The sequence below is a fragment of the Dromiciops gliroides genome, chromosome 5 (genome assembly GCF_019393635.1).
Source record: "Dromiciops gliroides isolate mDroGli1 chromosome 5, mDroGli1.pri, whole genome shotgun sequence".
Lineage (NCBI taxonomy): Eukaryota > Metazoa > Chordata > Mammalia > Microbiotheria > Microbiotheriidae > Dromiciops > Dromiciops gliroides.
In genome coordinates this window covers 73,088,393-73,106,128 of record NC_057865.1, presented here as the reverse complement: position 1 = coordinate 73,106,128, position 17,736 = coordinate 73,088,393, and the positions used below count along the sequence as shown (strand labels likewise).

General features: G+C 38.7%; 1 protein-coding gene across 2 annotated transcripts in view; it reads right to left on the bottom strand.

Moving 5' to 3' along the window:
* Positions 1-17,736, bottom strand: part of CCNY (cyclin Y) — a 293,406-nt gene that overhangs the window by 66,282 nt on the left and 209,388 nt on the right. For both annotated transcript variants that reach the window (XM_043967982.1, XM_043967983.1), the window contains exon 3: positions 6,185-6,219. In XM_043967982.1, coding sequence (XP_043823917.1) covers positions 6,185-6,219 — 35 coding nt within the window. The remainder of the gene's footprint in view (positions 1-6,184; positions 6,220-17,736) is intronic.

Below are 17,736 nucleotides of genomic sequence, written 5' to 3'. Positions count from 1 at the left end.
AAAGTATGTGTAGAATATTGGGTAAACAACTTTTATATGCACTGGGAAACCAAAAAAATTGTATGACTCACTTTACTGTAATATTCACTTTATTGTGGTAGGCTGGAACTGAACCCACAATATCTCCAAGGTACACCTGTACTTGTGAAAGAATATGCCCCTGATTTATGGGGAAAATATTATGTAGTCTGGCTTTGTTGTTAAAGTAAACACTTTAGTGAAGGCTCACAATTGATGCTTTTCTGTGTCTGTGGAATCAGAAAGTACACTGAACCCGAAATATTTTTTGCAGGGGGATGGGGAGAAATTGGTTCCAGTGTTACATAAGGATAAGCTTCCTAATAATTAGTACTATACTATCAAAAAGTGGAATGGGCTTTGAGAAATAATGGGTTCTTTCTATGTCTGTCTTCTCTCTATCTCTGTCTCTATTTTTCAAAGACTGGATGACAACTTTTAAGATGTAGAAGGGATCCTTATTCAGGAATAGATTGGTACAAATAGCCTCTGAACTCTCTTGCAATTCTAACATCCTTTTATTCTAAGTAGGAAAAGGATGGTGGTGATTTTAAGACAAATTCAAGGATGTCACTTAGCCCACTGAAACAAGAACAGAGAAAGTACTATACCCTTACTCATACAATACCCTAACTTGGAAACTAACAATAAAGTCATGAGTAATGTATTTTCAGTTTTCTGGAAATGGAAAGAGGGAGACATCTGAGGGTTTAGAAAAACTGTAGCTACCAAATTTTAGCAGTCACCAAAATATAAATTGGAGAAACAGGTGCTCAGAGTCCTTCCTTTGCCCATCAGCCCTCACACCTAGATAACATATCAGCTACCATACTGTCTGATATAGCACTTTCTTTAGCCAGGCACAGCCAAGTTCAACCAAGTTCCACCTATCAGCACTCTTCTTAATTCATTAGCAAAAGTGCAAGCTGGAAATTAGTCTCTATTCTACCATGCAAGCTTTCTCCCCCTTTTTCAAAACTCATCTTACTTGGAAGTAAGTTTATACTCACTTCAAATAAGACAAATTCCAGTTCATCAAAAGTAAATGATCATGGAACTAAATACTAGAATCTAGAGGTAGCAAATATGTTCACATGTTACCTAATGCTTTTGTCTCTAATTTCCCAGAGTTGTAGCCATGAAAGAGACTGAAGAAAAACTCATTTCCCATTACCATCTATTATATGGTAAAACTCTTTAACAATGAATCAGGATTTTTGAGTGGGAAGGCACTTTTTTAGATCATCTAAAACCCAGCTCATTAATCTTACAAATGAAGAAACTGAACCAAGAAAACTTTTTAAAAATTGCTTAAGGTCATACAACTTATGGCAGAACTGGGATAAGAATATGGGTTTGCTGACTTTCAATCCAATTAATGTCTTTTAGACAAAACCAAATGCTAGACTTGCAGAGATGGTGGACTACAGTGGGGAACATTGCATACACTATCAGACTTAGTTATTGTGTTGATTAGTTTTTGCTAGTTTGGTTTTTTCCCTCCTTTTTTTTTTTTCTTTGTTAGAAGTAGCAGTTTGGGGGCAGCTAGATGGCGCAGTGGATAGAGCACCGGCCCTGGAGTCAGGAGTACCTGAGTTCAAATTCAGCCTCAGACACTTAACACTTGCTAGCTATGTGACCCTGGGCAAGTCACTTAACCCCAATTGCCTCACTAAAAAAAAAAAAGAAGAAGAAGTAGCAGTTTGTAAGTGGTGGGGAGGTGAGATATATTTGGGAATGAAGGTAACATGAAAGAAAAGATAGCAGTAAAAATATAAAATAGGAAAGAATACTATATGCTAGGTGCCACAAACAAAAACAAAAGACACACGGCACATTTATTACTAAATCCAACTTTCTGACATATCAAAATAAATAGATTCTATACTCTCCTTCAATAATTCAATGTGTTAGTATATTTAAATGACATGATGTAGTAAAAAGAGTACAGGGCCTGGAAGGGCAAGAATCATTGACAGACTGAATTCTGAATTCTATCTGAATCCATCTGAATTCTATTATTTATTAGCTGTAAGGCCATGAGGAAGGCTCATTTTTACCTGCCCTGAGACTCGGTTTCCTTATGTGTAAGTAGGAATGATAATGCTCCCAAAGAGCCAGTCTAATTTAACAGAAGGTAATCTGGACTTTGAATCAGAGGACCCTGGGTCCCAAATATCATTTTAGGCAAGATATTTCTAACATCAACTATGAATATTCCTTTCCTTTATCTACTTTTCCCTAATCATTAAATATGAGATGCAATAGGAGACCTTCAGGAATAGCATATCAGTGAGTTGACTAACCAAACCAGGAAAATCTTAGTCCACACCCAACATATCAGAAAACTTACTGGCTGAGTTCAGAAAAACTGATTTTAATTCACTCAAACCCCGAAGGACAAAGCTAATAAATTACAGTAATTACATCAGAATCTCCAAGCAGATTTTGGAGTTGGATGAAGATCGATAAGCAAAGGATAAAAGTTACTTGGCTTCCTTGCAAATTCTGAAGACAACCAGTTAGCCTAAGGTAAGTACTTCAGAGATGCAAGGTAGTTACTGCCTTCTTCAATGGCTGGAGAAGGGGAGATAAAACAGTTTCCAAGAATGCCCTTTGGTTTTAAAGGGTCCCTGAGGAAAAATCCCCAAATTAGGGCTGCCAAAAAGCTGTCAACTCTTGAATTGTTATGCAGTTTCAGCATTTAAAAGGCTGATATGCATTACTACAACTATATTTCAGATATAATCCCACCAAGTGTTGGTAGGGTGCCAGGATTATATAACACAAGGTGTAGGTTTTTCCTAAGACTTATTAAAATGGTAGCTTTCTGCTTCAGCTCACCCCAGGTGAAAATGATAAATTTCCAACTTTAAGCATTAAAAATTCACTTTATTAAAATAACAAAGTTCAAGTATGTTGAAAAGGGAAACAGGAATCTGCTCCTTGAGAACAGTAAAACCTTGTGCCTACTTTCCTCCAATCAGAAAAGGCTATTTTTTCATGTACTCATTCCACAGGATAAGGAACTGAACAGACCTCTCTCCTCTCCTTCAGCTTATCTACACACAACCCTTGAGTTTATTTAACAGCTCAGACTGCCCTTAGCAACACGGGACGGCTTCTTTAGATACTTGTTTTAGACAGATAATTTAAAGTAACAATAACAGACCATTTGAACAGAAAATTAATTAGATTTTCTATAACAAAGAAAAAATTCAAAATATTATTTTACAAAAGACAAATAAAAGTACATTAGGCAAAGTACTTTGCTATACGAAATACAATGTTGTTTGAGTTAGTTGGCTAATAGTTTGTAAAGACCAAGAGAATCATTCACTGTGATTTTATATAAACAAAATACTGCCCAGCCCAAATGTGTGGAAAAAGTAACTCTCTTTTTCTATCTTTGGGGAAAGAAATAAGAATTTATATGCCAAGTACTTTTTAAAAAAACAAGTATCATATTATCTGATCGTTCACAACAACCCTATAGGGGCTGAGTACTGCTGTTTTTCCCATTTTCCCATTAAAGAAACAGAAGCAAACAGAAGTCAAGTGACCTGCCTAGGGTCACAGAACTATTAGGGGTCAAAGATCACATTTGAACTCATGTTTGTCATCCTGAGGGCTATCAGTTGCTTCTATCTTCCGGCTCAATAAAGCTGATTTCTCTAAGTTTGAACATTTTACAAGCCCTTTCCAACCCACTTCATTGGTTTATTGCCCGTAATGCAACTCCAACTTTATATTTCCCACTGTTAAATAATAAAAGACCTAATATAACTATTTGTTTTGCAACTCTCCTGTAATAATACTTCTATTATCCATGATTGTTTCTTTAACATTGCCCCCAACATCCTAATAAACTATAAGCTTCATGAGGGCAGGAATATCTTTTCTAAATTTTTTTCTTTCCTAGTACTCAGCACAGCACTCTGCCTACAGCCAGTACTAATACATGTTAGTTAAATGAATGCTGAGTGGGTGAAAGAATGTCTTATTTCAAGATGTGCTGATATTTCAACATTTTAAAAGGGCTTTAGTGTTTTATACCCAGATAGATAAGAGTTGCAGGACCCACATGCAGACAGATTTGTTTGAAGGCAAACCTCATTTTGCAGATGAGGAAAATGATGCACAGTGAGGTTAAGAGACTTGTCCAGGGTCACACAAATGGCAAGTGTCTGAGGCAGAATTCTTTTTTTTTTGAAAGGCAACAGGGCTTAGGTGACTTGCCCAGGGTCATACAGCTAGTAAGTGTCAAGTGTCTGAGGTCGGATTTGAACTCAGGTTCTCCTGAATCCAGGGCCAGTGCTTTATCCACTTTGCCACCTAGCTGCCCCGAGGCAGAATTCTACCAGGTGGTCCTGTCTCTTAGTCCAGAACTCTATGAGCTCCTAGAGGTAACAGATTGTTAGCTTCATCCAAAGCCATGGAATAAAGGACTTTGAGTTGCACTTGGGATGGGCATAATATTTTCTGCTAATTTCTGCCTATGAGAAGAAGCTTCTTCAGTGACAAGTGGTAGGGCTGTTTATTAAATAAGAGACAAAGTTAATGGTAGGAGATACTCATCCTGATCCAAGATATCACAGAGGATAAACGAAGAGGAGGGCAAATAAATATATACACACAAAACAACTTGCATTGATGTACTACTTTACTGTCTGTAAGATCCCTGGGCTAGCACTGTGAGGTATAGAGCTTGGGTACTATTCCCATTGTATAGATGAAGAACCTGAGGCATAGATAAGTTAAGTGACTTACTTAGGGTCATGCTGCTAGCAAATAACAAGTCCAAGAATTGAGCTCCTAGCCTCTGACTTCAAAGCCAACGAGTCATTGGAGTCAAATATTTAAAATCCAAGATTGTGGGGGTGGAGGGGAAGGATAAAATGTACGATTCTAAGAACTAAGTTCTTCCTTAATGGAGACTTTAAACAGTACTATTCACACACAGTTCACAATACATACATACAAGGACTGCTTTGAGTTTCAAGTCTGTTGCTTTCCTTTGCCATTGGGGGAAGCGCTGATAAGCAGTGAAATGTCCACAATACAACAGGAGATAAAAGAATGAGAAGCAAAGAGCTGGGACCATTAGATTCCATCGATAAGAATTGACTGTGCAAAAATACTTTGCTTTAAAGAAAGGCATGTTCATAAACAGACACATATAGATCACTTACCAAACCATTCCCCAATGGCCTATATTCTAACATCAGAGATGATTTTTACAGTTCTATTGGTATTTAGTTTCTAAGACTACACCCTAAAGTTTACTCGTATATTCTCAGTAAGTACTTAAGAATCTGAAGAGAAATGCTTAAATGCACTACAGATGCTACTATTTAAAAAATAACCAATAAGGACCTTCCTTAAAATGAAGAATCCTTTTCCAAGCTGAATATGCAAGCCATGATACTTCACAGGGGTATTTACAAGCATTTAAGTTAATTCTCCCTCTGAGGACAGGGCTCACTCTGTGCTCGCTCCTGAAGGCTTTAGGGGAAGCCAAGACACCTCAGCATGTTAAGCCATTCAAGTGAAGCTGGAACCAGAGTCCTGGAGCTTGCAAACTACATCTGTACCCGCCTACAGCTACACTGGAGCCTGAAGGAAGGATAGAGTAAAAGGAAACACTCCCTAGTGAGCTGGGCCAAGCCAGAGCCAACAGAGCTGGGGATGCCTTTTAAAACGGGGTATCCTTAAAAAAATGGGGTATCCTTCTAGTAACAAAAGGACCTTTTCCAACTAGGGGGAGAGAGGTGCAGGAGAAGAATCTAAATTTTGGATCAAGGAAGGAAGAAAGCAAGGAAGGGAGAAAGGGAGGGACAGAGGCAGGAAGAAAGGAAGGAAGGAAGAGAGGAGACTTTCATTGGAAAGCTGTTGTATCACTGGAGTGCATATTCACACATGTTTCATCATGAAGTAGGCAGAGATCTCAGTAAAACACGTATGCTGGATAGATTCTGAGCATGGAGAGTCATTAAAAAAAAGCAAAACACCAGAAGAGAAAGAACGTTTCAGCATCATTGGCAGCCTTAAAGCATAACAACTAGCTTTTAACCAACAGGAAACATTATTATTAAGGTTTACAGCTTTGAGTAACTACAGTGTTAGCAATTGCCCGGGAAGACGAAGAGGAGGCGGTTTCACTTACGTGGTTGATGAAGAGGCTCTTACGCTTTTCTCTCACTGTGGAAACAAAAGATGCGACAGAAAGGTTACTTTGCTAGAAACCACACTTCCCTTACATGTCTGAGATGTGCTGAGCCTCTGCAGGATGAGCCCATCCCTCACTGCCACCAGATACCCTGTTGTTCAAATACCACCCAAAGAGGAAGCTTTATTATGTATGTGGCTGATGAGTGAACTCTTCACTCTGAGATTGTACTCTCTGAAGCTTTCAGCTTAGACCAATAGCTGAGATACTTATGGATGTGGGGGTGAATCAAGCTAGCACTCAAGATGTAGAAAATCTTAACTGGATGAAGTCCTCGATTAAAAAATCACAAGCTTTAAGTGGCTAACCAAAGATTGTTTCTAACCCAACTAAATGTAGTATAACAATACCCATCATAATAGATAGCATTTATATAATACTTTAAGGTTGTTATCTTATTTGATCCTTCCCACGATCCTGCAAGGTAAGTGATATTATTTGCCCCATTTTAGAGATAAGGAAACTGAGGCTGAAAGTGTTTAGATGACTTGCCCAGGGTCACACAGGTAAGAAGTTTGAATTCAGGACTTCTTGGCTCCAAGCCCATTACTTTATCCCACTATGTCAGCCAATACCTTTAAAACTCTTTTCCAAGCCAAGGAAATGAAAAAAAAAGTGAGAGGAATATGATAACACTCCTATATCAGGATACAGGGCATACAATTAGAGACAATTATTGATCATGGAGGTCAACAGCTCGACTCTGAAACATCCCTTGAGGTGTTGCTTGCTGTATCTATTGTTATATTTGCACAGAAGAAGGATTACACAATACTAACATAACTATGATTCTCTACTTCACCATCCTCAGAGGATAGAGGACCCACTTCTCTTTTTATAGAGAGATCCATTGAGTGGTGCTGTACTACAAGTAGCTATATTGTTAATGATCCATCCCCTCCAATAAAATTTCAGTGTGTCTCAAAATGTTACCACCTCACCCAAGGAAGGAGTTTCTGGAAATTAAAGCTGGGAGTTGCAAAGCATAAAATAAACTAAAAAGAAGTTAGTTACTTTTGTACCTATCTCTTCTCCCCTGCTAGATTGTAAATTCCTTGAATGTAGGGACAATATCTCATTCAATGGTGTAGCCTGCATGGCATTAAATGTAATAAACAGTCCAAAAGCTTTGTTAAATTAAATTGAACTGTGGCAGAGGGAAACAAGATGCTATAGAGAAGACAATCCATTTCTAACATCCCAGTTTTGGAAAAGGGCTGTGATTCTAAGGAGATTAGAACTCAAATACTACCTCATCAATAAAGCCTTCTTTAATGCCTTGAACGGGAAACCGTTTTTTTCCTTAAACTGATCTCATAGCACTTTAAAATCCTCACACACTGATCGTATTCTAATCTGTATTACGTTTATCTGTAGAAGAGAAGCATCCTGATGTAGTATAGAGTTAGCTCACCTCTGAGTTAGGAAGCCCTGGGTTCAGATCCTGCCCCCAACATGTACCAGCTATATGAATCTGAGCAAGGCATTTAACCCCTCAGGGCTCTAAACCAGTGATGTCAAGCTTAGGCAGCATGCTGACTTAGTTCAAAAAATACAATATTATCCATTTTATTATTATTTTGTCAAATATTCCCAAATTACATTTTAATCTGGGACAGAGGAATTCAGGAGTGTTAGAGCCCCTGAGGGCCCTGAGTGTGACACTCTGCTCCATCTACCTCACTGAGACCATAATTGGTAGAGAAGGCACCATCAATCAATCAATCAACGTTTATTAAATGCCTACACTGTGTCCTGCTTTGGTGCAAAGTATAGTCCCTTCCAGGAACTCCTTGTACCAAAAGCACTTCCTAGGGCATATCCTAGGCAATTAATCAAATAACTATAACAGAACAGTTATTGTTTGTAAGAGGCTATGAGAAACCCCAATAAGATGGACATGATCCCTTGACTTGAAGATGCAGATGTGGAAAGTCAACTCAATAAAGGTGAACTAATCTACAAACTACCTTATCAGGGTGAACAGGTGTTCCTTCAGTTCTCACATGCCCAAATTGTGTAAGGACAGCCTCCTGGAAAGCAGTGAATACAAAGAACCAGCAGGGTTTCATCAAAAACAGATCATATCAGATTGAATTCAGGATTGCTAAACTAGTACACGAGGGGAGTGTTATGGATATCGATTACCTAGATTTTAGCAAAGCTTTTGTTAAAGTCTCATATTATTCATGTGGGAAAATAGGAGCTCCCAATGAAAAGATAATAGAATCCTACAGATCCAGAATATATTGGACAAGCTAGGAGCATTGGGCTTAATAAGAACAACACATATATAGCACTTAGTATATACCAGACACTGTGCTAACTAAGGACTTTACAATTATCTCATTTGATCTAAAATCAAATAGGAGCAAATGTAAAGTCTTATATTTCAGTTCAAAGAAAAAATAACTTTATTAATTCAAAGTTCATTAGATGCCAGTTGTTCTGAAAAAAAAAATAGTTCTTAGTGGACTGCAAGCTGACTATTAGTTAGCAGTGGTCTGTCAGTCAACAAGCACTTATCAAATGCTTAGTATGTGCTATGGCAGCCAAAAAAGCTAGCTGGTTCTTGGGCTTCCTTAAGAGAGGCATAGCTTCCAGTAACAGGGAAGTGAGAGCTCACCATACTCCACCCTCAGCAGAATTCATCTGGAGTCTTGGGCTCAGTTCTGGCTACAGTGGCTTAGGAAAGGTATTGATGAGCTAGAAAATGTCCAAAAGAGTACAACAAGAACGGCAAATGGTCGTCAGGTCATATCACATAAGAATGGTTGAAGGAAATCAGAATATCCAGTCTGGAGAAGAGAAGACGAGGGACACTGATGGCTGTCTTCAGATATTTAAAGAGAAGGGATTGGATTTGTGCTGTTTGGTCCCAGAGGGCAGAGCTGGCAGGACTATAATGGATGGCAGTTGAAAAGATACCAACTTAAGCTTGAGGTCAGGAAAATCTTCCTAACAATCAGAGCTGTGCAAAAGAAGAAAAGGCTACCTTATAGGGAGTTCTCCATCAGCTCCCTCCTTAGAGGTCCTAGAGCAGAGACCGAACTAACCACCTCCCTAGTATGTTATAGTGAATATCACTTAGATGGCCCCCCAAACCTTAAAACTCTCCAATTATGTGATACATAAACATATATATGTGTGCATGAAGAGAGACAGAGACAGAGTGATAGACACACAGAGAGAATTAGTAAGATGACACGCAGATCTGGGTAAGAGAAAGACAAAAGGAAGGTACACACAACAAATCATCACATCACACCTATTCCTGGACACTACTCAGAGAACTGTTTGCTAACTAGGCAAGGATGGGTTGGCAGCTAGGTGTTGCAGTACAGTGCTGAGTTAAGAAGACCTGAATTTGAATCTTGCCTTGAAATTTTACTAGCTGTAGTAAATCTCTAAAACAGTACAAATGAGGTGCTGATCGACACGGGAAGACAGAGTTTCCATACTGGGTTCATTCCCTATACCTATGAAATCACAGGTTGGGACAAAGTGAATAAAATGAATAAGCATCCAGCACATGAATCATAATAATATCATGTAATATCCTACAGAAGGAGTTCTCAACATTCAGTCCTCAGATTCCTTGGAGTACTCAAGACTCTTTCAGGAGATCTGTAAGGTCAAAACTAAAATGTTACTTGTTTATTAAAAGTATTCCTCCCTTTTCCAGCTACATACCTGTGGGAGGCCACATTTTCTTCATATACTTCAACCAAAACAACATACTGCAATAGACTGAATGCAGAAGCAGATATAAGAATCCAGCTATCTTCCATTAAGCCAGACAGAGAGATTAACAAAAACAATTACTCTTCTCGCTAACATTTTTGTTTAGAAAAATATTTTCCTTAACATGTTACTTATGTTTTATTGTTAACTAAATTTTAAAATTAGAATATTTACCATATTATATACATTTATATTATATGATGTATCATATGCATTAGGTATATTATATAACTTTTGTGTATATATGTATTAATATATAGAAATCCACATTAAAATTCTTTGGGGTCCTCAATAATTTTTAAAAGTATAATGGGATTCAGGGGCAGCTAGGTGGTACAGTGGATAAAGCACCGGCCCTGTTTTCAAGAAGACCTGAGTTCAAATCCAGCTTCAGACACTTGACACTAGCTATGTGACCCTGGGCAGGTCACTTAACCCTCACTGCCCTCCGCCCCCCCCACACACGAAGAGTATAAGGGGATTCTGGGACCAAAAAGTTTGACAATCACTGCCCTATAGGAAACTTTTAATTTCACCAACTACCATTCTCCTAGTCTCAACAAGACCCACACATACTAATTAATGCATTGCACAGGTTAAGAAGGAATAGCACGGGGCAGCTAGGTGGCACAGTGGATAGAGCACTGGCCCTGGATTCAGGAGTACCTGAGTTCAAATCCAGCCTCAGACACTTAACACTTACTAGCTGTGTGACCCTGGGCAAGTCACTTAACCCCAATTGCCTCACTAAAAAAAAAAAAAGAAGAAGAAGGAATAGCACAATGGGTTCCCATTGTTTGAAGGAGAGAGACAGATAAGCTTGTCATCTGAAGGCCCTTTTAGGAAGGCTCAGGCATCCTCAGTACTGCAGGATGCCCAAAAGTATCCTAAATGATTACCCTTGTCCTTTCTCACAGTATATGTGAACACTTTTTTCAGAGGTTACATTTTTCTACTAATCAATCTACCAATTAGTAAGTACCAGGGAAGGTAACCCTTTTGCACCACTGCACTAAATAGTATGATTTATTGTAATGGCACTTAAGAGAAAAATTAAGAATAGTAAAATACAACAACAACAACAATATGGGATAATGTCACAGCTTGTAGCTAGTCCCACCCCCCAAAAAAAACTTTTAAAAAGCTAATTAAGAATAAAAATTTATCTGTGATGCTCTGAATGTACATTTTCTGCTTTTTTATTCCTGCGTCTTGATTCATTGCACAAATTTTTACTGATTGATTACCCAACAAGGAATGTCAGAAGTATCCTACTCAAAGACAGAATGTCCTTCTCTCTTTGTGTCTCTGTTTCTGTCTGTCACTCTCTCTAAAGAGAAATCAAATAAGAAAACCACTGATTAATCAGCACTGAAAGGCTGAGTGTTTTAGCTACTGTGTTATATTATTATAGAAAGGAGATGCCAAGTCATTTGTAATGAGAGATTTTAATTTTTTAAAACTCTCTATATCATTAGATTAATATTAACACATCTACCAAAATCTCTGTTGTTTTCAGAGCTCCTAAATAACTGAACACATTAATAGAGTCGCATTTCGCTTGTTAGAGGATGATTAGTTATAGTCTTAATCGGTTTTGGTTTTGCTTTATGGAAGGAATATGCTGGATGTCTTTGTTGTCTCGGATTCAGTTTCCAATATGTTTTGATGTTCTTTAAATAAAACTAATAAATGAATTTCTAAATTGATTATAATAATAGATTTCATCCATAGAAATGGAAATCTCAAAAAGTATTAGGCACTTATAAAAATAAATCATACACACAACACCCCAAATGGTATTCTATCAAATAGTGAAAACAACACTGAATTTGGAGTTAGATATCGCCTCAGCTACTTGCTATCTGTGCAGCCTTGGGCAAGTCACTAACTTCTCTGAAAGTAAATGTATTGATCTGTTTGATGAAGTAATTAAATTGGTAGTTACTAAATCCATTCTAGTTCCAAATTGTGATTCCTAGGAGACTTGAGGGCAGAGATCATGGAGAATTTAGAGCTGGAAGGATATTTAAGCATTACCTACTCCAAGCCTTATTAAATTAGGGTCTTTGTTAAAATATTTTGATAACTGTACCTAAGTATTATTAATTTCCTTTGCAATCCTATATATTTTACTTTATGCATTTTAAAAACATTATTCTAGGGGGCAGCCAGGTGGCAAAGTGGATAAAGCACTGGCTATGGATTCAGGAAGACCTGAGTTTAAATCCGGCCTCAGATACTTGACACTTACTAGCTGTGTGACCCTGGGCAAGTCACTTAACCCCCATTACCCCATTTAAAAAAATAATAAATAATAAAATAAATAAATAATTTTTAATAAAAAAAAACCATTATTCTAAAAAGGGTCCATAGGCTTCAGCAGGCTGGGGTGCGGGGAGTGAATAATCCAGGATCTGTGCTAATATAGATCACATACACCTGACCCTTCTCTACCTGGATATGGGAAAAGGGCAGACTCAGTCAAAAGTATTATAACAGCCTGAGTTCAAATCCGGCCTCAGACACTTGACACTTACTAGCTGTGTGACCCTGGGCAAGTCACTTAACCCCAATTGCCTCACTAAAAAAAAAAAAAAAAAAAAAAAAGTATTATAACAGGAAACTAAAATCAGTAGACAGAAGCCCACATGGAAAAAGAAAAGGGGGGCAGGGGTCACTGTTCCTCCCAAGTCTAGACCAGACATAACTGATGTCTATAAGAGAGACAAACAATAAAGTCAGAGGAGCAACATCCTACTTAACTGAAATTAACAAAAATCCATCATCATGGATGGGAATAGGTGTCTATGGGACATTTTCCACACGAATTCTTCCTATGAGATAATAAAGTGATGACCACCCTGAAGTTTGGAAAAAATAGGATAGAGAGTAAGAATTTGTCAGTGAAAGAAAGAAAAGGCCATATCTGGTAGGCACAAATATTTGTTCACTAGAAAAGTAAATTCAACAAACAGTGGGCTGAGGACAGCTCCCCAGGTTCTGCATGACTGAAATATTCCCATAAGGCACTAAAGTTCACCCAGCAACTTAATTATAAATTTAATTTAATGCCAAAGAGGGTAAGTCCTTGATGGGGAACAAGAATATTTGGTCAGGATGTTACCCAATGAAAATGAACAAACTGATATTATGGTACAAATCAATCTTGTCAAACTTGGGATAACATGAGCTAGTTTTAGGAGAATGTAATAAATCCTGCATGAGCTGTTGACGTTCCAAACTTGTAGAGTTGAGAGATCAATTCCACAAAAATCCTCATCAATCCCCCTGGGGGGAAGGGTGAGTAACCCTGAAAAAACCTGAGTCTTCTGATCCAATTTACTATAGGGACCCAATTGACTAAAGCCCAATGCCCAGCATGACCCAGGAGATGCCTTTACTGTAAGGACGTAAGTGAGCAGCCTGATAAGGGATCAGGAAGAAACAAACAAACAAAAAAACAATCTAGGGAAAACAGTACATGATATGTGTTTTTCTTTGTGTTGTACTGAGATTGGGAAATCAACTTCAAGGGGAAGCAGATGCTAAAAGTAAAGTGACTGATCATCACATTACCAATTCTGAGTAGTTAGAAAAGAAAAGGACTAAAAAGGGGGATTAAGATGATGGGAAGCAGACAGTCTGAGAGATGGGACTACAGAAGGCTCCATTTTTGCCTTTCTTGCCATTTTTACATCTCCAACTTTGGGTCAGCCACAAGAGTAACTAAATCAGTGGCAATACTGGTGGCATTCTAGATGGACCACAGATGGACACGGACACACATACAAACAGGAGTGTGTGCTGGTAAAAGTTTAACAACCAGATCTCCCAGAGGAAAAAATGTGATGACCTACTTTTAAGTCTAATAGGCATTAAATTTTCTCCATCACTTTTTAAAGTCCAGACCATCAACAATTCAATCATTCAAACCCTGATTTGCAGCATTTGCTGATTTCTGAGGTATAAATGCTCACACTAAAAAATTAACAAGCAGCTTCGATGAGAGCCTCTATAAGCTGGTTCCAGCATACATGTGTATAAGATCCAATAATGTATGTGAGCAACAGTTTGCCTATTTTAGTGAGTCAGAAGAGAAAGATTCCTGGATGTGTGTATTTACCAGCTGGATGACACTGAGGAAAGGCTTATTTTTAAGTGGGAGGTTGAGGAAGCACATCCAGGTGCAAGTTTAGAATTTGGGCAACAAATAAGGCAACAAAATATAAGATCACTTTAACAGCTACTTTAAAAATTAAAAAGAGGAACAATTATACTGAGTGCTCAGAGCTAACAGTTTAGAATCCTGAAGAACTTAATTAGTCTTCATTTAAAAAATATTATGGAGACTACTACATCCTTAATTCACAAGGAAAACCTACTGGGGTTCTAAGACATTCAACACACCTGCAAAATGCCATTTAACAGTCTTTAGTATTTTGCCTCACCCTTAAGTGAGTTCAAAATGAAGACAACCATTAAATCACTTTCAGAATAGAACAGGTGTTTCCAGTAAGTGTCTGCTTGTGGTTGCAGATTTTCCTTCCATAGAGAAATTAATGAGCTAAACACCTGAGCCTCTGGGTAGGCTAACCCTAAGCAGAGTTAAAGAACCACAGGAAAATAAAACATTTTAGCCAAAAGGAAACTTGGAGGTTGCCTGTTCAAGTAGAAGGGAAAGATCCAAAGAGGTTGTGACTTGCCCGAGAGCACAAAGCTAGTTTTTGTTAGTCAGGGCTGGGATAGAGTTCAGACCTCCTATATAGGGCATTACATTTCTTGACTAGCTTGAAGGCTGGAACAACTGGTAGATGGTGGAAGCACTACTAGATACCTGAGATGATTGTTTCCCAATTAGGACCCTCTCTCTTTACTCATGTTGACATCTCTTTAGCACCCACTGTGTGTTTAAGGTTTCCTACATAACTTGCATCATTTTGTACCTTAAATTCTTCTAGAGGACAAAAATGTTGCTAGTGTTTTCTCTTCCTTTCCCTGAGTCTTCCCCAAAAATCTACCCAGAGGATGTGACCGTGACCTTTGGGGAAGGGGTGGTGGTAATATTATCAAACCTTTTTAAAACAAAGGATGTCATTTTATCACTATTTAAACACTCAGGGATCTGTGATCTCATTGATTCGAGAATTCCCTCCAGTGATGCATACTGTAACCCATCCAAGATTATCCATCTTGAATGGTTGTCATGCAGATTTTCCCCAAAAGTTCACCCCAGGGGCATACATACTGTGTTTGGGGTCTTCCTCATTTCTTCTAATTATCACAAGGGTTCCAGTGGAGCACTCTGACAATTTATCTGTCATGGGATGGTGGGACTCTTGCCATGGGACCAGCCCACCTCTCTTTCTGTCAAACAGTCCCTTGATGACATCCTTTACCCTTGTTCTTCTTTGATGCTCCTTGTTGGCTACATGCTGCATCCTGGTCACACCCACCATTCCCTTCTATGTGACGCTCATTTTGAGTTCATCTGTAGTGGTATTCTGGACCTCATTGCCATGAAGGAACACTAATAAACTGTCACTTTTGATAAGATGGAACTTTGTTTTCTTAGGAAGCATGGGGTCAGTAAAAGAGCTTTGCCAATTGCAAATAGGACGTGTTATCACTAGCCACACTAAAATTTGAGGAAGAAAACTAGGCAGCAAGTTTTCTGCTTGGTTGATTTTTAACAGGCAAGCACTAACTTAGTGCCTGCTTAGCGGTGAAGGAGTAAGATTCTGATCCTCAATCCGAGGGTACCTTCTATGGAACAGAATTCCACATTTCCTAATGAAATATGGAATCCCAGTGAATGTCCTAAAATGGACATTTATCCCTAGAGCTTCAAGATGATTTTAGAACGGTGGAGAGTTCTAGGCTACCCCTGACCCAAACTGGCCTGAATTCAAGCACTGAGCTAGAGTCTAGCCATTGAAGACATGGAGAGGGGAGGAAATGATGAGGATGAAATGTCCCAGAGATGGGAACATAAAGAGAAAGTGATGGGGCTATCCTGAATGATGGCAAGGATTGTGGGCAAGGTACAGAAGTATTCCTGATATCCAAAGCTCAAATAGCCTTTGTTTTCTGATCATTTACCATTCAACAAGCTTGACGTTTATTTGCTAGGAAGGAAAATGTGAGCCAGCATGGAGAATGGCCTACCAAACCAGCCAATCCTATTTTTCTGAAACTGCTAGGAAAAATGGGTCCATATCTTTATTTCTAGCATAGTCTACCATGATGCCATGCATTGGACAAGTAGTTTTCATTCATTTAGTTATTTCAAGGAATCTTTTGGAAATGTGGTTAATGTGGTCTTCAGGGTCCAATTCTCTTCTAATTATTATTATTATTATTATTTTTTTGGTGAGGCAATTGGTGTTAAGTGACTTGCCCAGGGTCACACAGCTAGTAAGTGTTAAGTGTCTGAGGCTGGATTTGAACTCAGGTTGTCCTGAATCCAGGGCCAGTGCTCTATCCACTGCACCACCTAGCTGCCCTCCTCTTCTAATTTTTTTTTTTTTTGGTGAGGCAATTGGGGTTAAGTGACTTGCCCAAGGTCACACAGCTAGTAAGTATTAAGTGTCCGAGGACGGATTTGAACTCAGGCTAATTATTTTTAAAGGTGACTTTTTCAGACTTGCAATTTCACTAGTAGAAAAGGAATTCTCACTGAGGGGACTCCCCCTGCCCATGTAGACTGGCACCTATTCTGCCAACTTGAGAGTATGGAAAAAATGCCTGGAGTACTGAGAGGTTAAGTGATTTGCCCAGGGTGCTGCAGGAGGACTTCAGCCTAGGTCTTCCTAACACTGGGGAGGGCTCTATATCCAACAGAATTTACTTAATAAATGCTTGTTGAAAGCATTTATTTTGCTTTTCTTTGTATCTCCATGCTGCCTCTCATTAGCACCATACTCAACCAAATTTTTAAAGCAGCCCAAACTTGCTTTCGATAGTCTAAATCCAACACGAGAAATTATGGGGAAAAAACGAGGTCAAGGAATATAAAAAGTCTTGGGCAACTTCAGTTCCCCCCTTCCCCCTACCCCCCACAGCAGCAATGACAGCATGTGCTCCCAGTGGTAAGTAAAAAGAGTAGTCTCCCCCTTCCTGAGCAGGAGTACACATCCTGAGCATAGAAATGTCTTTCTTTCTAAATGGGTCATAACATCTGTTTTCTAATAACAAGTGTTGCAGAGAAAAATCACTCCTGCTTTGCATAAAATATCTGCCTAATCACATCCAGCAGGAGAGGTCTGATCAGATAAACCATTATGGTGAACAGGCCATTAATGCCCTGTTGTGCTGGGGCTTCCCATCTAGTTATGAATGCAGAGATAAAGTCTCCCAGCATAGCCAATCTTTCTGATATCTAGGACAAAAAGAAGTTTAATAGCTCTTCGTTTCAAGAAAGCCCCAATGACTTACAGGTCAGTCCTGTTTATTATTTATGTAGAATTAAATATAGATATACATTATTGTTATTGGTGAGGGTGGAGGTCCAAAACACCGCCACCATCCTGAAGGAGGATCATCAGCTCAGCCGGAACAATTGCAATAGTTTGCTCATTAGTTTTCCTGCCTCAGTTCTCTCCTTAATCAGGTGCATCCTCAACTCAGCTGTCAAATGGATCTTCCTAAAGTACAAGGTCTGATCATGTCACCACCTGATATTCAATAAACTTCAATGGCTCCCTATTGCTTCCAACATCCAACAGAAAATCCTCTGTCTTCTA